Source organism: Pseudorca crassidens, chromosome 6 (genome assembly GCF_039906515.1).
Source record: "Pseudorca crassidens isolate mPseCra1 chromosome 6, mPseCra1.hap1, whole genome shotgun sequence".
Classification (NCBI taxonomy): domain Eukaryota; kingdom Metazoa; phylum Chordata; class Mammalia; order Artiodactyla; family Delphinidae; genus Pseudorca; species Pseudorca crassidens.
The window spans coordinates 30,652,572-30,672,629 of record NC_090301.1 but is presented as its reverse complement, the minus strand read 5'-3'; the positions used below and the strand labels follow the sequence as shown (position 1 = coordinate 30,672,629).

Here is a 20,058-nt window from a genome sequence, read left to right as displayed (position 1 = left end):
AATCCTCTAGCTACCCTGTGAGGGATGTGCTATCATTATCCCTCTTTTACAGATAAGGCAAGGGGGGCACAGAGAGGTACAAGCCTCATCCAGCTTCACACAGTTAGTGCAGAGGTGGGGCTAGAACGCAAGTCCAAGCAGTCTGATGCCAAAACCTGTGCTTGTATTAGGTATTGCTTTAAAGATTAAATTTTTAGGGGATGCTGAAGAGTTAGTTAACTGGTGGAACGAAGAGATAACATGTTCCCCATTGGAAATATAATTCCAGAGAAAGCTAGGAGTCAAACATTTTTATTTTCTAGAATTTGGGGATATATTGCCCTCAGATGGGTACTTCACAAACATTAGGGACTGCTCTACATTCTCTGGTGTTATCACTGCATGTGTTCATCTTTGCTCTGCCCTCGGATTATAACATCTTGGAGGAAAGCAGGTGCCGTATCTTTTATGTCTGAGGCATCAAAGAATTTGGCAGGAGCTTTAGCTCAAGAATTGTCCAGACATAGCATCTTGGCCAAGTCAGTGGCCGAGCTTTTCTTGTCTGCCAACTCAGGGGATTTAAGAGAGGAATTGGAAGGGTATTGAGTTGAGTGGTTCTTCTGGAATTTACATAAGACATAGTAGTAAGGCACTGCCTCTCAGGAATGGTTCTCGAGATCTGTATGATCTCATGTGTGAATCTAAAAAAGCCAAACTCATAGACAAAGAACATAGAATGGTGGTTGCCAGGAGCTGAGTGATGGGGAAACTGAGAAGAGATGTTGCTCAAAGGCTATAAACTTACAGTTACAAATGCTGGGGATCTAATGTACAGCATGGTAACTATAGTTAACAGTACTGTACTATATACTTGAAAGTTGATAAAAGAGTAGATCCTAAATGTTCTTATCACACACACACAAAAAGGTAATTATGTGAGGAGATGAAGGCAATAACTAACTTTATTGTGGCAATCATTGTGCAATATATACATGTATCAAATATAAATATATACGTATCAAAATCAGATATGTATGTATCGAATACATTGCACACATTAAACTTACACAGTGTTACATGTCAATTACATCTCGATTACAAAAATAAAATGTTTACCCAGGGTTAAAAAGAAAAAATCAGAGACTCACAGGAACAGTCTATTTCTCTTGATTCTCAGTCTCTCCTAGACACACACTCACGCTGGGGCACATTCTCATTGAGAGTCATGGTGAGTAAAATTGCTCTTATTACTTATTTTATCCTTCCCTTCCTCCCTCCTCGCTTTCTTTGTAGCTCTCTCTGGACATGAAAACACAGTTGAACTTGGGTAAGATCAATTGTGTAAGGTGTATCCGCATTTTATACAGGAAAGAACTTTATAAAGCAACAGGAAAATGTTAGTTACTATTACACTTCTATTCCTCTTAGGACCTAGCACAGTTCTGAGTGACAAAAAATACTCAGTAAACACTCATTGATGGCTGACTCGATTATGGCTTGATACTCTAACTGTAGATTGAAACCTAGGTTAAAGCATATCTCTTAAGAGATTGTTATTCGTATTACTGAATATTCATATTATTGTTATTCAAAACTGAAAAACCTTACTTTCTATCATTTCTGGAAATACTGAGTAATTGAAAATTCAAAGTTTTGTTTTGTTTTTTCTTTATAATGCAGTCAGTTAGCTATAAAAAGGGGAGAAAGAGGGCTTCCCTGGTGGCACAGTGGTTGAGAGTCCGCCTGCCGATTCAGGGGACACGGGTTCGTGCCCCGGTCCGGGAAGATCCCACATGCCGCAGAGCGTCTGGGCCCGTGAGCCATGGCCGCTGAGCCTGTGCGTCCGGAGCCTGCGCGTCCGGAGCCTGTGCTCCGCAACGGGAAAGGCCACAACAGTGAGAGGCCCGTGTACCGCAAAAAAAAAAGGGGGAAAAAAGAGTAAAGCAAAAATTATAAAAATAATTTTTGGCCCTAAAAAAATAGAGGTACCCAGTTTATACTGCATCCTGTAAAAATGTCTTCATGTGGATACCATCCAAGAAATCAATCAGTTTGACTTTTTGTTATGCTAATGGTCTTTGAAGAAACTTATTAGAATCCTTTTTAGTATACTTTATCTTGAGAGTATGGCATTATACAACCCACGCTGTATAATATATAAACTGCTCGACATTCAAAAGCAGAAGAAAGAGGTGCTGTTGAAGCAAGCGGTACAAAGAATAAGTGGTAAAAAGAATGAGGAGGGAAAAAAAAAAAATCACTGAAACAGTTTGTGTTCAGAATGAAAAGCCTGTTACCAAGACATACAAGGAAGAGCTGGAAGACAAATAAAGGGGTTTTGGGCAGTGGGTAAAAATAAGACTATTCAAAGTGCACATAAGGAGGGGAAAATAGAAAAGGCTAATGTCACAGAGAAGTTAAGCAAAAGGAATAAGTCGTAGAAAAAGGCAAAACATAGAGAAGATGAGTGAGTAAATATAGGTAGGGCAGAAATGATTAAATCCTTGGAAATGACACAAAAAAACCTAAGGGTCATATTAACGAAGAACAGGAGGCTGTGTGTGGGCTTTGAGGGCGTGAAGCAATCGTGAGGTGTGTTTCTCCCCATAAACTCCCTTCAGCCTCACAGCACTGGAGAACAGGGCCGTCTTCATCCTGTAACTACCCTTTCCTTGCACCTTCCTTTATTCCTACAACAAACATTTATTTAGTACTTCTCTGCGCTGACCATACAAAGATCAACAAGATTAAGAAAATGGTAGGCGGCATTCATCAGTCCTCTTGATCCCATTCCACAGGTAGGAAAGCTGGCCTCTTTACTCAGTTTATTTGACTCTCAAGTGAGTCTTCTTTTTTTCCCCCCTCACTTAAATAATAAAAGGTTTTTTTTTTCCTCCTTTAAGCAGCCACATTTCCCTTCCAGAAACCAATGTTATTTATGTAATTTTTAAATTAATTATTAGCTTGAATACCAGTTAGAGGGGTGGTGGTGGTGTTTTTGACCCAGTGGAGCTATCCTGATAAGGCGGAGAGAGGGAAAACAAAAGATTATAACAAACTAGTCTATTGGCATTAGATTTGAGTCCGTCAGTTGCCTTAACAGAACCTACCCAGAGATATGGTTATAAATATATTTTGAAAAAGTGTTTCCCTACTAAATTGAACCACAGAGTCCATTTTCTTATCCACAAACTAAAGAGTAAAAGAAAAAGTGTCATGAGAATATTTTGGTGTAATATGTTCACTATTCATTACATTTGTGGGATATAATTTGAGTTCAGGAAAGAAACCAAAATATGGCATCAGATTTTGACTTCCAATTTATAAAAGAGGGAATTTTTAGTGAAGACGATTAAGGGGTACAGCAGCACTTAGCAGAGGTTTGAGGTCACTTGGAGGGCCACGCCCACACTTACAATCAAAGCATTTGCTGTATTTGTTCACCTCATCTTCCCGTAATTTTCTCTATATCTTTTCACTTTAAAATAGACAATGTTTGGAGACAGAGTAGGAAAGGTTATGCAAATATATGAATCTTAATGAGAAGTTCTGAACATTTTGACACGAATTTCAGGAAAAGACCCTGGGATATACGAGACTTTTAAAGGAAAAAAAACTCTGCTCCTAGAGAACTTGGAGATTGCCAGTAAAAGAACTGAGACCCAAATGACAGCAGATAATGTATAAACCAGATACATTATGCCCTATGGTACATGAATAGGAAACAGGGCACTGTGATAAGCTTGGAATGATGATCAATATTTGGAATACTGAGATAGGCAAGAAGGTAATTAGGCCCATTATGGACACAGTTAACAGATAACATAATTTGGGAAATTATACATTTGGATATTATGGGGAATTGGGGCTAATGGATTTGCAGTGATATCTATTAAAGCACATAAGACATTTTGCCTCTAGGGGAAACTACTAAAAAAAAATCAAAATTTTCAGTAAGTGTAATCTGAAATAAAAAGACAGTGAGATGTGTTGGAGAATAAAGTGGCGTTGTGACTTCCTAGTTGGAAGTTGTAATAATTTTTCATTCAAAGAGTTTTAAGGCTATTAATTTCACATCACAACTCCCCATGAAGCAAGGAAAGCATTTCTATTGTATTTGCCCAAGTTCATTGCTCATAATACAGCAAGGCCCAATTGTTAATGAAAGCAAGCTATCTTGACGAATTCATGGCCTTCTCAAGTTTCATGCTGTGTCCCCCGGATAGCGTTGCAATCATTTTGATCCCCAGTTTACTACTGCGCACAATTCCTTTATTTTAGGGGGAGGGGCTCTAACATAATTAATTTTCACTAAGTGCCTTGAGGGCCATCAATGTTATTGAAATTTGCAAATTAATACATTATTTATTGTTAATTTATCATGAGTATTTGTTAATTATAAAGCTCTACCTTGGAGGAAACCTTGCCACGTATATGAAAGTGAATACCTTCCCCCAAATAATTCTTTATGTTTTAATAAGAATGTATTGGAAGCAATCTCATCAATAATGGATGATCCAATTACTGGTCTTCTGGATTAAGGCATTCTTTTATTGCAAGATTTTAATGCTAGAATGGGAAGTTCAAACATTGCCAATGAAATCTCAGACTAATTAAATGATTATAACCTAAGGGGAAGGGCATCCAAGACTCCACTATTAATCTTCCCAAGAATAGCCTCTGTATGTGATGAACAGATGGATATATATACCTTATTTCAGAAGAAAAAGCTGTAAGGAGTTGTCTGGGGAAAAAAAAGTCAGTTTAACTTTTGAATAAAAAAGGAAGGATGGTATTTATTTATAGAGCCCTTTTCAGCTTCTTGCAGAAGGAATAGTTGTATTTTAAAATGCAGTGGCAGATTGAACCAAATAAATTGTGCTAGACCTCCACTTACTCAAATGTTTAGAGTTGATACAAAAGCACCAGTGACAGTCATCATCACTAATGCTTTATGAGTCCCTATTACATGCCAGACGCTCTTCCATCCTCGTCTTATCCAAATTTTACAGATTAGGAAGTGGAAAGCACAGGAAGGTTAATAACTCAAGAAATAAGTGGCAGAGTGGGAGGGTGTTAGATGTCCCACAGTCTCTCCACTTCACTATTCATCACTAGACCGTTCACTATTCACCATTCACTATTAATCACTACCCTCTAGACCGTTTTATTCTCTATTATTCTAATCACCTGCCTTGCAGGGAACCAACAGCAGTTCTCAGCTATAGGGCAGAGGCAGAAACCCAAGACTGGGTCAGAAAAACTGAGGTCCACATCCAAACGATCCTCCGGGAGGGACCTTTTGTTTTATAGTCTGTTGAAATGGGACTTTCTACCTAGAAAGGCTGGGGCAGTGGTTTCTCAGTGGCTTGACTCTGTTTTATAGAGGTCCCTCTCCACCTTGACAGTAGCTCTGTACTGCCCTTCTCCCCACTTGTTTCATGCACATGGGAGAAATGGTGGCAGAATCCCTTAAGTCTTTAGACTTGAGTGTTCAGTTTCTTCATAACACTGTATTTTTCTGGATGGTGGGGAGCAGTGGATGTGTCTGAGGGTTGAAATGTCCCTCGACTCTGTATGAGGAAGGCTTCCAGGACCACGTCAAGCCAATCCTTCATTTGGGAGCAGGCGAATCTTCAAAAATGCTGTAGCATCTTTTAAAACAATTATTTCTGTGATGTTTCTTTATGAGACTTTTACTTTAAGGAGAAATTTGGCACATGGAACGTTAAGAACATTTTCATTATACCATTTTGAGGATAACTTTTATCATGCAAGATCTCTCTTTTAGTACCTTTGATAAACGTTGTATCATTTGTTTCAAGAAATTTGTGAATGTCAACTTCATGTTTCTGACAGGAAGATAAGTTTATCTGGATCTTAGAGAACATGGTCACTGAACATAGAAGTCATAAATTTAAAAAATAAAGTCATGCTAGTAAAGTTTGTGAAAAGAGTTATTTCTTGGCATTTGCAACTAACCTAAACTGGCCTGGAAGCTGTTGAAAAATCATATTCAGATTAGTTCTGTAGATACTCCAAATGGGACAAGTAAATGCTCAAATTTGGACACAGACCACCTTGTGACTGATAACACGTGGTATTCAAAGATTGCTCTCTCAGATAATTGCTTAAAATCAGCCACGGTCAATATCACATCAGCTACAGGTGAAAATGTGAGGAGTCATCGCTCTTGGGGATGACTTCAGTAGGATAGAGCTTTCTATTATCCCTTCAGAGAGACCTCTGCTTGTAGTGGGAGCCTAGAAAACAACATGATTTGTATAAATGGTTAGGCTAAAATAGTGAATCTTCCCATTCTGAAAGCTACAGAATTTCCAACGCAATGGCAACCTAAGCTGGAACTGGTGGGGATAGGGGTAGGGAAGGAGGACTGACTGTGACAGCTGATTGTGCCCACTTAGGATCTTTGTGTGGTAAAACGCTTTATTCCAAGTGTTTTGTTGACATTTAGTGCCGATGCCATCAGTTGACATAACAGTCCCTCGGAACCAGTAACCTGGACCTTCCCTCAGAAGCCTTGGACATGTAAAGGAAATGTGAACTCTAGTCAAGGTCCTTTTCATGTGGAGATTCAATTCAGTCAGTTCAGTGCACCTGGAAGTCCTGGTAAGGACTTTCCTGATTTCAGATTCTCCTCTCTAACATCAGTCTTTATTTTTCCACCACTATATCCTGTTTACTCCCTAGAAATAAATAAGAAAGTTGTTTTCACGCCTGAAAATCCCTGAGCCCACATTTGTAACCAAGACTCAATCGCCTTTCTGCTTTTAGTGTTACTATGTACTGAATCCAGTAGAGCTAGGTTATAATTTTGGCCAACATTAGTTGACACTTCTAATTTGTGACTTCTATTTATGTAAAGTGAATTACTTGCTGGCTCTATTAATCCTGCAAAGCCCATGAATCCTTAATGTTCAGTTTGCTTTGAATGGGTAACAGTGTATTTGTTCCTTCTCAAATATGACTTCTTGCTGAGCTTTAGATGAGCTCCTTTTACATAACATGCCTTATGTCTTGGATGATTTATTCACTTTCATGTTCCCCAGAATTTATTGCTAAAGGTTGACGTGAATACTTACAGTTTGGGCTCTAATATAATCTCCTGAATGGCAATTAATAAATAAAAGATGGTTACTATTGTAGACAGAGGAACTAGGCTTTCTCAGATAGTTTTCATCTTCATGTTTTCACCAAACTTCATGTCAGATCCCTAGGGAGTGATGGTGTAAAATATTTTCTGTGAACTCCAAAGCTTCTACTGTTGCCTTAATACCCCGAGCCTCTATGTTGCTTTTTGTTTTCTTGTCAGAAATGATCTTATTCAATTTCTGTTTCTTCCACTTACCTTCCTTCCTGGGACTATAAGAAACATGCCTATTTCTGGATTTAGTAATGATGTATTCTTACTATTTATGATTTGCAAGTAGCACCTGAAATTTGTCCCTGAAATTTCTTATAATTTTTTTTTTTGCTTAGTCCCATCTCTGTTGCATTTATTAATGATGCACTGTTGCCTATAAAATGTAATGTTGGGCTTCCCTGGTGGCGCAGTGGTTGAGGGTCCGCCTGCCGATGCAGGGGACACGGGTTCGTGCCCCGGTCCGGGAAGATCCCACATGCCGCGGAGCGGCTGGGCCCGTGAGCCATGGCCGCTGAGCCTGCGCATCCGGAGCCTGTGCTCCACAGCGGGAGAGGCCACAACAGTGAGAGGCCCGCGTACCGCAAAAAAAAAAATGTAATGTTTATTGTCATCATGTATATTGTTCAAAGTGCAAAATTGCCTCCTGTAAGTTAATGATGAAACTGTAAAACAACATCCAGTTTTTGCATTTTGTCCGCTTGATTAGGCTCAGGGTCTTATTTTAGAGATGAGGAAACTAGAGGCCATTTTAAGTAGCTTGACCATAGTCAAGTAGAGGGTGGAGATCAAGTACAACTTTAGGCAGTACAGAGCAGAAAAGGCGGAATTAGGCTGCCTGAGGACAGTTCCCAGCTCTGAAGCTTATTAAGTGTGTATCTTTAGACTAGGTATTTATCTGCTCAGTGCCTCAGTTTCCTCATTTGTAAAATGGGAACAATTTTGGCAGTAGCACAACTGTAAGGATTAGGGTAAGTTAGGTAAAGCACTGAGAACAGGGCTAAGCACTCTCTGCATTATTAGTTATTAGCATTATTGTCATTATTTTGACTATTTTTAACATATTCACAATATATGGGAGGGTGTGTTTTGTTTTTTTAACTTTATGCGTGTCTATATAGTCATTATAGCTTTGTTGTACTTCTTTTGTATTCCTTGTATTACCTAGTGATAATGTTCATGATGGCAGCATTAGTAGAAGCAAAAATACTGATCATAGTAAGAAAAGATAGGGCTGTTTACTGAGCCTTACTATATGCTAGGCATTGAAGTAGGTACTGTATGTACACAATCCTTAATATGTACTCAATCTGTATCTACTAAAAAACTGCAAAGTAGTTTATTTCCAGAAATGCACGTATAACCCCTTCATGGCAGTAATCTTTGTAACTGGACAGGATCATGAGCTTTGGCCCTGGTGGAAAAGAGCCCTGCTAGAATTCCCTCCATCTTTAAAATAATCCTTGTGCTGCTGGTATTTATATAGCCTAATCTTGTTACAGACAACTAGGGGCCTGGCTGTGGGTGGGAATGGGGGTCAAGGCATGGGTGAAAAGGGGCAGGTGACAGGGCAAGACAAACAGTGCAAATGAAAAATATTACATATCAGAACACACATTATTCAACTTCACCTAGTTTTTCTTTTGGAATATTATATCATATAAAGAAAACTACCTCTTTCCTAGATACCCAAATAGAAATACATTTGGAACAGTAAGCACTGACACAGAAAAGTTGTTTTCTTTCTTGCTTTGCTTTGTCAACTAAAAAAATTGCATTCACCTTACAGTAAGAGTGCTAGAGTATGGTAAAGTGTTTAACCATAAAAATTACAATCACTTCAATGCTCTTTGATTTCTGTGTATAATACATTACTTAATAATTATAAAAACAATGTTGGAGATAATAAAAGCTACAATGTAGGGGAGTGCTTGGAATGAGAACTGTGAGAGAAACACTGTTAGGTGCTCTGTATGTGTGTGCAACTGTGTGTGTGTGCATATAGACACGCTCATACATATAATCTCTGCAGACTGCTATAGCCTTTCAAAGTCATGTATATGTGTGTGCACGTGTGCATGTATATATATACGTATGCATATTTATTTCTATATATGACATATCATTTTAAATCTTGCCACAACTTTATAGAAAAGGAAACGAAGGCTCAGAGAAGTCAAAGTACTTGCTCAAAGTCACAAAAAGCGGCAACGCTGGGGTTTAACACCAAGTCCCACCCATTTAACCCCCCTCCTCCCTTTTTGAGATAGAACAACAACAAGCCTTCCCACTCCACCGCACTGCCTCATTAGGGGAAGGGTGACCTTTTGCCCTTTTTTCTTCCAGACTCTCCAAGCAAAGATTTCGGTCCAACTCTGGGTTTGAAAAAGTCCAGCTCCTTGGAGAGCCTGCAGACTGCAGTTGCCGAGGTCAGGAAGAACGAACTTCCCTTCCACCGGCCCCGGCCACACGTGGTCCGTGGCCGAGGCTGCAACGAGAGCTTCCGAGCAGCCATTGACAAATCTTACGATGGACCCGAAGAATTAGAAGCTGGTAGGGCAACGAGCTTGCTGAAATGGTTTCTTCCTCTCCTTATTATCTGCGAATCATAGGCAAGAATGGGTGCTTAAGTACAGAGAAAAGTGATTTAAGGTCACAATTATATTTTTGATATTAAAAGTAATTCATTTCCCTGATATGTTTTGCCCTTTGGCTTAACGAACATGGAACTAGATAATGCAACATGTGATTTATTTTACAGTGCAACCGCCAAAGAAATGTTCTCCTTCAATTTCCTACAAGGACCAACTGTCATTTACCCTTAGGGTAGGAGCACTAAGTATGCATCTCTTGACATTATTATTCAAGTCATTAGATGCAGCCTTAACACGAGGACTGACTGCTTTAATTGGGTAGAAGCAGTCCGGTTATAGCTGGACTCAAAAACTTCTCCTGGAAATAAACTCACCCTGTTTGTTTCCCAGCACATCGGCATTCTGAGCTGATCAAGGTTAACAAGCTGCTTTGAGAGAGATCAGTGTTTCATCACATATCAAACCTTTTATACTACTGGCTAAGCAACCAATGTCCCCCACTCCCAGCAGCAAACCTTGCTTGAAGTAACCAGATTTAGGCAGTTGTCTCTTCAAAGGGTACGCGTAGCCTCGTGGCAGGGTAGAACTCCGGAGTGCCTTTATTCATTATTCTGTATTTTACATTTTAACTTTTCTTGAGATACTAACAGTAAGTGCCCCTGACCATGTGTATTGATTTTTTTCTCTGTACAGATGGTCTGTCTGATAAGAGCTCTCACTCTGGCCAAGGAGCTCTGAATTATGAATCTGCCCCTCAGGGGAACTCTGAGCTAGAGAATGCAGAAAATAAAGCCAGGAAAGTCAAAAAACCGAAAGAAAAGGAGAAGAAGAAGGAAAAGGGCAAATTCAAAGTCAAGGTGAAAAAGCAGAAAGAGGGAAATGAAGATCCAGAAAGGAAAATAAAGAGGAAGGGATTTGGTGCCATGCTGAGGTAGGGACCTGCTTTGAAGGCAAAGTTGGGATGGTTTTGTTTTATTTTGTTTTGTTTCTGCTGATGAAATCACTCATTTGTGTGCATTCAAAAAAAACAAATGCAAGCTTTCCCTCCTCTTCAGCTAGATGCCTAAAAAATCTTTTTTTAAATTATAGTTGATTTACAATGTGTTAAGTTCTGCTGTACAGCAAAGTGATTCAATTTTATACACACACACACACACACACACACACACACATACATATATATATTCTTTTTTATATTCTTTTCCATTATGGTTTATCACAGGATATTGAATATAGTTTGCTGTGCTATACAGTAGGACTTTGTTATTTATAAATTTTGTATATAATAGTTTGCATCCACTAATCCCAATCCATCCCTCCCCCACTCTCCCCCCACCCCACTGGCAGTCACAGGTATGTTCTCTATGTCTGTGAGTCTGGTTCTGTTCCATAGATAAGTTCATTTGTGTCATATTTTAGATTCCACATATAAGTGACATCATATGGTATTTGTCTTTCTCTTTCTGACTTACTTCACTTAGTATGATAATCTCTAGTTGCATCCATGTTGCTGCAAATGGCATTATTTTGTTCCTTTTTATTACTGAGTAGTATTCCATCGTATATATGTACCACATCTTCTTTATCCATTCATCTGTCGAGGGACATGTAGGTTGTTTTCATGTCTTGGCTGTTGTGAATAGTGCTACTGTGAACATTGGGATGCATGTATCTTTTTAAATTATAGTTTTGTCTGGATATACGCCCAGGAGTGGGATTGCTGGGTCATATGTAGATGCCTAACAATCTTAACTGCTGACTGTGCTTGATCCTTTCCTGCAGAGGCAGGAGGAGCCACTTGGTTGGCTCCTGATGCTCATGGTGATGACGGGAAGCTGTCATAAATGTATGTCAAAGAAAAGCCAACACTTGGTAGAGGCATGGGCTACGCCTATAGCCCTAGGTACCAAAGCATTATGTGGATAAAGAAAATGCTTCTTCCATCAACATAGGGAAAGCAAGAGGTGAGGGAATCCTCAACTGTGACCTCTAGAACACCGCCTTTGAATTAGAGAAGACAGGTTAGATGAACCACAACCCCACTCCCACCCCACCCCCCATGATTCTAGGTGTGCCCATGGCCAGGTCTGTGGGCACGTTAGTCGTCAGAGGCAGTGAGGTGCAGTGGAGATGTCATCGCATCTGGAGTCAGAGGGCCTTGATCTGAACCCATGACCCTCATACACAAGCTGCTGGGCATCGCACATGTTACTTAACTTCCCTGAGCCTTGCTTTCCTCACTTTCCAAAGGAGGCTAGTATACTGCCGTCTAACTCAGTGGGATTGAGAGACAAGATGTCATAGGCAGTCAGTCCATTGACTAGGCATAGCTCAGCAGGGTGCAATCAGAAAACAACTTTCTTTCTTCTCCTACAGCTACCTTCAAATACACCCTGTTGGTGTTGTCAGAATGTCCACGATTTGATGACATCTCAGTGTTCTGGCTGATGGCTTTCTGGTCACTTCTGGATGTTAAAACACCCTCTTTGTCAGGGGCTAACATGCACCATCTGATGTTAATCAGCGCTTTCTTCTTCCCGGCCCCGCAGGGCTCAGCCCTAGCGAGGGCCCTACAGTGTGCAGAATTCCACATTCTTCTTGTTCTCCGTCTCTGGGACAAAGGGAAGGGAAGGACTTTATTAAAACAAAGGCCTGTATCTGGTGTAATCTGGTGGTTGGGGCTCTTTGTGGGCCACTTCTGTGGAGTTTTCAGGGGGCTCCTTACTGCACCAATCACTGGTATACGAGATTTATTTTTCCGTTGACTTCCTGAGACCCTTTGACCTCAGGGAGCACAACTCTGGAGCCTCCTTAGCCAGCTGGTAGACGTCTTTGATGATGTCAGCTTAAGGTGGCTTTCGTCCAGCTTCCTTCTAGAGCATCTGCTTGGCTCACTAGAATTACCAAACTCTTGCCCCTCCAAATGATAGAAGTGCAGCCTGTTCCCACTGTTCCATTTCTCCTTACCAGCCGTACAGATCCCCCAACCAGCCTGGCATCTCCAGATCACCAAGCAAACAGGTACGACATGGGATGTCAGTCTCCTTTTATACAGTTACCTCCAAATTTTCTGAGGGGTTTTCTCGTTGCCCCCTCACTTATTTTGTTGGGAGTGAGATGAGGAAGCACCTCTTTCCATTACTTCCTTTACTCCTATAATTTCCCAGCAAAGAAAATCCATTTCTCAGTCTCTACCCTTCTGTTCCATGGACTGAAGGTGAGTGATGGGAGGTGATAGTTGATGGGCCAGTTTAGCACCTCTTATTAAACCGTTAGGAGACGTCTTTCTTAAGAATGCTTTGTGGTATTTGTCATCACATGTTCTCAGTTTGGGATATTCCACTGAAATTTTAGACAGAAATGGAAAGTTCTATTCCATATCTGTTATTCATATATATATTCTCTCTCTCTCTCTCTCTTTCTCTCTCTCTCTCTCTCTCAATGTTTGTGTGTGTATGTGTGTGTGTGTGTGTGTGTGTGTGTGTGTACATATGACCTTGAAACTATAAAGTGACATTTAGGGACACAAATAACATCAACACCAGTGGACATACCTCTCAAAAAAATGGTGTTTTTCCTGGTGGTCTCTTTAGATTCTGTATTTCCATTTGCCATTTAAAATTTTAAACTTGTCCTTATTCTGGGTAACTATTATGACTGCTATTAGATAATCATCCTTGATAATAATGATAACGTGCAACTGCAGTATATTTAGATGAGAGTCACCTTTGCAGTCATGGAGTTCAGAGGTTAAAAATGCAGACTCTGTATGTGTAACTCTGATGCCAATCCTGGTTTCTCTGCTTTCTCTCTAGGTAACATTGGGCAAGTTATTGTAATATTTAATCTCTTTCTGTGTCATCTGAAAAATGGGAATAACAATTGAATCTACTATTATTATGAGAATTATAGTTGCTTAATTACAAGTAACTTGCTTAGAACAGTGCCTGGCAAGTAACAAACATTCAATAAATGTAAATTATTGCAGTAAGTAGAATAATGGCCTCCCTAAAAATGTTCATGTCCCGCTCTGCAGTACCTGTGAGTATGTTATATTGCATGGCTAAGGAGAATTGAGGTTGCAGGTGGAATTAAGGTTGCTCTTCAGCCGACCTTTAAGATAAGGTGATTATCCTGAATTTGCCCCTGTGAGCCCAAGGTAATAGCAAGGGGCCTTAAAAGTGGAAGAAGAAGATGTGACTATGGAAGAAAGGTACAGAGAAATACAGTATGTGACTGGAGGGGCTGTAAGCCAAGGACTGTGGGCAGTTTCTAGAAGGTGGAAAGCAGAGAAATGCATTCTTTCTGGAGAGCGTCCAGAAAGGAGCACAGCCTGCCAACCCCTAATTTCAGCCCATTTCTGTTGTCTAAGCCACTAAGTGTATAGCAAATTTTGCATCATCAATAGAAAACCATATAGCTATTATCATAATTATTAATACTTCTACAATATCAGGGCAATTTGTAAGGTAAAAAAAACCCTCTTTAAGGTGTTAAAGGAGAAAGCTATAAGGATTTGGCTAGTCTGTAAATATAAAAGCTATTAGAGCTTCACATATCCCATTTTCTAGAATATTATTAAAGTAAGCCTGAACTTTGTATTTGATTTCAGTTGATGGGATTTGGCAGGTTCATTCTCCACTGCCCAGAATACAGAGCTGGCTCTTCCTGTTGTCATCCAGTATTTGCTGTGTTTTCCTCTGGTAGAAATCACAGGTCCTAGATCCTTGAGACATCTAGCAATTTGGATTTTGTTTCCTTGTACCATTTAAGCAAAATTAAGATCCAAAAGGTGGTGTTGGATTTTACCTCCAGTGTAAAAATAGCAACTGTTTTCCATAGCCTTTTGCATCTGAGTTTGTGAGCGTATTGGAGATGCTGCTACCTGCACATTTTCAACAACAAAGAACACAATAGCTGCTACCATTAGCTAACAGATTTTGCTCTAACTCTCATCTGTTGCTCAGACGCTATTGACTTAGTTTCTTGTTTAAAAAAGATTGATTGCTCTAAGGATCTCGAGGAGTTGGATGTGGCTTTGCTCTTGCTTGTGGGAAGCTAAGTATTGTGTGCTTTTCTGATAGTCACTGGCCGCTTTTGTGTTGATGACATGTAGTAGCACAGTTTAGCTCAGTTCATTTAACCTACTTCCTATCGTTTTGAAAAAATGATGGGGGGTCTCATTAATTCCTACCTTTACATCTGTTGTCTGATTCCAGTATGCATGTGTTTTGTTGATTGCAGAATTACCTCTTGGAAGATTCAACTATGGCTCCTACACAGGCCGTGAATTATTGTATGTTGAAATTATTGAATTATTGTATATTGAAAAATACACAGCTTAAAACCTACCAACTTTGGTAGTTTCCCTGTATGCTGTTACCTGCTGTTGAAAGAGAAGTTTAGAGGATCAAGATGCTTACATTTTTCCATTATGTGTTTCCTGTATTCCTCATGACACTACCCTGTAGAAAAGACCACCGGTGGCTTCTTGCAGCCAAAGGGTGAAGTTCAAACCCCTCCAAAAACAGCCCCATGGCTGTCAGCCCTACTCTGCCTTCCTGGGGTCTAGTAGATGTTTTCTAAGCACTGAAGAAAAATATCTTTTGGCTAAGAGAATCTTGCCCTGTCTAGAGTGGGAAATTCAAAAGTCAGTTCTTGATTTATCAATTATTTAATAAACTTGTCAATCCTTATATTCTTTCAGCTGAATTCTGTCACAGATTTGTGTTTAAAATCCATTCCTTTACATCATAGCAGCTATTGTCTCCTCTTGATATTATAGACCACTCACTTTGAAAACCTCTGGTCTATCAACTTGTTCTGGACCCTAAATGGAAAGGCTTGATGGCGATCAAGTATCTTTCTCTATACCCTTGGTCTGCCCAGGAAACTCCTTTTTTAATGGATTAACAAAGAACAAAGAGTAAAGCCTGCCAATCGGAATTTCATTTCTGATTTTAGTATGTTTGCCCATATTCATTTGATCAGTCATATTGTTGAATACCTCCTCTTTGCCAAGCACATTCACAATTATTCTTCATTTATTTAGCACCATTTATTGAAGGCCTACTTTGCATCAAGCACTGTTCTAGGCACTGGGCATACAGCAGTAAATCTCTGCTTTAATGCTACTTCTTTTGTCTTCACAAAGGAAGAAAAAAATCAAAGACTTTTGAATTTCTTGTGGTGAGTTTAAACCAAAAACAAAACATGTAAGCTATCTATAACAATGAATTTCCCAGGGAGTGGTGCGATGTTTGCCTAGGATACAACTCGAGGGAATCAACAGTCAATTTATATGGTGCTGAACAAGACCTCCTGGCCATGGCTCTTATGGAATTTATATTCCAGTGAGGGAGAGAGAATAAACAACTCACTCAAAACAAATGAGATTATTTCAGGCTCTAGTAGGTGCTATGAAGAAGGTAGAATCAGAAGGGATGGTGTCATGTCACCCTCAGTAACTGGCTACCAGCCTGATATAGTGTGCATCTGCACAGGCTACACTGAATTTCCAGCAGATATGTTATCAGAACTTAGCACGCTGGGGTACTAATGCCAAATCACCTTATTCCTGCTTTTTTTTTTTTCCATTTTTGCAGCATATGAATATGGGAAGATTATTCTTAAACCAGTTTCACGTAAAGTTATAACAAAGAGGTAACCCAAATTGTGTATGTTTTAGTATATATGATACCTGAAGTATCATTTTGAAGTGATGATACTTCATACCTGAAGTAAACATTTTAAAGACACATGGTCTGTAATCTGAATGGTGAACTTGATTTGCAGCTGCTTATATTTAACTCTGCTCCTCGGAGCCCCACAGTTGGATATTCTTTATTATCTCTTCCTAACTCAGCTAATGCAGGTATACCTCAGGCATACACTGGTTCAGTTTCTACACTGAAAAAATTAAATCATGAACCCTAATGACAAAGGTATTTTTTAAAACACAGAGGCAGCAACTTTTATTTCTAAACTTTGCAAATGGTAAAGCGCCTATGTTTCGTCCATGTTTTGCTCAAATATACTACAAGCGTGCCTCGTTTGTTTGTGCTTCACTTTATTTTACTTTGCAGACATTGTATTTTTCACCAACTGAAGGTTTGTGGCAACCCTGCCTCGAGCAAGTCTGTTGGTGCCATTTTTCCAACAGCATTGGCTCCGTTCGTGTCTTTGTGTCACATTTTCATAATTTATGCAGTAGTTCAAACTTTTTCATTATTATTTATTTGTTATGGTGATCTGCGGTCAGTGTTCTTTGGTGTTACTATTGCAAAAAGATAACTCGCTGAAGGCTCAGATGACGGTTAGCATATTTTAGCAATAAAGTATCTTTTAATTAAGGTGCGTACATTGTTTTCTTAGACATAATGCTATTGCACATTTAATAGACCACAGTATAATATAAACATAACTTTTATATGCACTGGGAAACCACAAAATTTGTGTGACTTGTTTTATTGCGTTATCACAGCCGTAGTCTGGAACCGAACCTGCGGTATCTGCCTGTATATATCTTATTGAAACTAGGGCAACTCTATATAATGACATCTGCTGTGAATTATTTTTAAAAGAATACTCCTACACACACACACACACACACACACACACACACACACACACACACCCTCATCCACCACCACCACCACAAACAGCACAGACATCACTGCCACCAAATTCTTAACTGAATTGAAAATCTGCCCCTTACAGACTCTGTGGCCTTCATTAATCCCTTTGAGTCTCAGTCTTCTCATCAGTAAATTGGGGATAATAACGCATCCTCTCCGACTTGTGAAGTTTTATGAGCAAAGCTATTAGTGTGGTGCTTGGCTTGGTAGACTTCCCCTCTTGTCTCCCCTCGAGGCCCCACCCCAGAGAGCCAACCGTCAGATATTGCCTTTCACTTGGAGCCCACTAAATTTCTGCTTCGATTTTTTTTACTTTTCTTCTAATTGCTATTATGTATTTCAGGTGGCCATGCTATCTTTAGCCTGGACAATTTTGCATAGTAAAACTCTAAGAAGTAATGGTCAAACTCTAAGAAGTAGTGATAAAACTAAAATCATTCAATCATTTATATTTTATAAACTTTGGGTCACCCCATTCTAAATGTAACCATGAACTATTTTCAAAGGTTATTTCATCACTTGGTGATGGAAAACTTTCTATTGAATTAATTCAGTAAAACTTTCTAGTGCTAAATACAAATGGAGAATGGACTCAGATGGAGAATCAGGTTTTTTTGTTTTGCTTTCTTCTTTTTTCTTTTTTCTTTTTTTTTTCCTTCTCCCAGTATTTCAGGCCAGAAGGTATGGATGGGCTTTGGACTTGATATTCCTAATGCATGGCTCAGAGTTATTTCATTGGACTGCCTTGGAAGTTGTCTTATAATACATTACCCATAAAGATACATTTTGACTTGATTTTTAAATTAGGTTAGATAGACTGAATACTTAAATCTCCAGGGAGCATGACATCTCTGTCCTACATTTCTGCTCCTTACCTTGGTCCCATAATGGCTGTTATAGGTTTGTAGGTCTCGTGTACAATAAGTATAATGCAGCCATGCCTGTCATTGCCTCTTTCTAGATAGTGGTTGTAAAATGTTCAATTTTATGGGTATGGAGGGTAACCCAGCTAATGTAACCAGACCAGTGAAATTGTAACAGTCATTTCCCCAAAGGCAAAAGGCCGAGCACAGGCTAGCGTTAAGGTGCTTGGTTTCAGGAAGTAGAGGCCAGTTGGCAACATGAAATTTCAGATGAAAAATGAAAGTCAAAGTGGGTCAAAGTTCGTAATTCAGCTTCGAGCTGGTTATAGAAATACAGTGAAAACACAGTGCCTTGCAGGTCAGGGTAAAATGCCTGCAGATACTGAGTCTGAAAGAAATATATGACTGTGGCCAAAAAATAAATTTGCATGTCAAAGGCTACTTCCTGGTGCAGCCATCCGTCCTCCACGGCTGTCTGTGATTGCAGAGGAAAAGAAACAGAAGATGAAAACACACTGGAATTTACTTATCCTCATTTTTTGCCTCTTTGGTAACTGAATTTTCTCACCTCACAATCCATCTTAAATTATTTACTTTCTCTTCCACAGTATGAGCCATGAATATTTCGTTTCTTCGTTTTGTTAATTTGCCAGTTTTCCTTTGAGCTAAGTGGCCTAGCAATTTTAATTTTTCATTTGAGTTGGGAAGAGCAATGACCCTTTTTTTTTTCATTATTACCATCACAGGGCTGGACTCAGAGCGCTACTTTTTATGAGCAGCAGTGTCGAGCCCATAATAGAAATGCAATGTAAAGAGTGTAATATACCGATATTGACTTCCATTAAACCCAGTGGTGTGATCGCTGATAACATTTATATATTTATGTATGATACATCCTAGCTTTTGTTCATTTGCGGCTAAGCACCAGAGGGGAAAATTAGCCTCATAATATGAATAGATTGTGAACAGCAGAATGCAAAGAATCCGAGAGGGAGCTTCTATGAATAGGACAAGCGGTATAAAATGACAGAGAGAGATGCAAGTATGGTAACTAAAAAGTATAGATTAAACTTGGATCAAACAAATTTAGGATTGCTTGGTCGGCATTTATTTCTTAACTAAAAGACGACCCAGAGACAGATGGGCTACTCCTCTGATGGGCTGAGTGCCGACAAATGAGCTGCTATGGTGCCCAGCATGCAGTTTGTTTGGTGTCTGACTTTAAATTTTTTTTTTTCAGCTGTCAAGCATGTCTGCAAATGTTTCTTTATCGTTCTTTATTTTTTTGGAGGGGTGTATGTGTTCAATGGAGGGGCGAGGGGCATTGATGGAGTTAATTAGTATAAAAATGTATGGGTAGCTTGTTTTCAAAATCATTTTAAAATCTGATGGCTGTTCATAGCCTTCCCCTCCTACCCTATGTAAACTTGGTTACTCGGTAGTTCTGTTCATGGCTGTCCAAAGCAAGATAATTTTCTCATACTTATCACAATAAAAAATTATCACATAGAATGTCAACCAAAAGGCTATTTGTTTAATTAGGGTTCTCTTCTCCTCTTAATATGTGTGCATAGCTCCCATTAACGTTAATGGGATTACCAAAGAGCACTGAAGAAGAATAGACCCGTTTACCTCATTCCTTCTCTTGGATAATGAGGTTTAGATCTGTTAACAGATCAGAACAAAAGTCCAGTGGAAAAAAAAAATGGGCTTAACTTTTAAAGAAATTGATATGCTAAAAAGAACTTTCACCAGCACTAAAGTGGAAGCAACACATTCATAAATAAACTTCATTAGCATCTAAGGTGAAATATAATCATTTA

The 20,058-nt window shown here is 39.3% G+C and overlaps 1 protein-coding gene across 1 annotated transcript in view; it reads left to right on the top strand.

Annotated features, from left to right (window-relative positions):
• Window positions 1-20,058, top strand: part of PARD3B (par-3 family cell polarity regulator beta) — a 1,041,103-nt gene that overhangs the window by 695,235 nt on the left and 325,810 nt on the right. Inside the window, exons 17-18 of the mRNA XM_067740882.1 lie at window positions 9,488-9,694; window positions 10,429-10,666. Of these exons, the coding sequence (XP_067596983.1) occupies window positions 9,488-9,694; window positions 10,429-10,666 (445 nt within the window). The remainder of the gene's footprint in view (window positions 1-9,487; window positions 9,695-10,428; window positions 10,667-20,058) is intronic.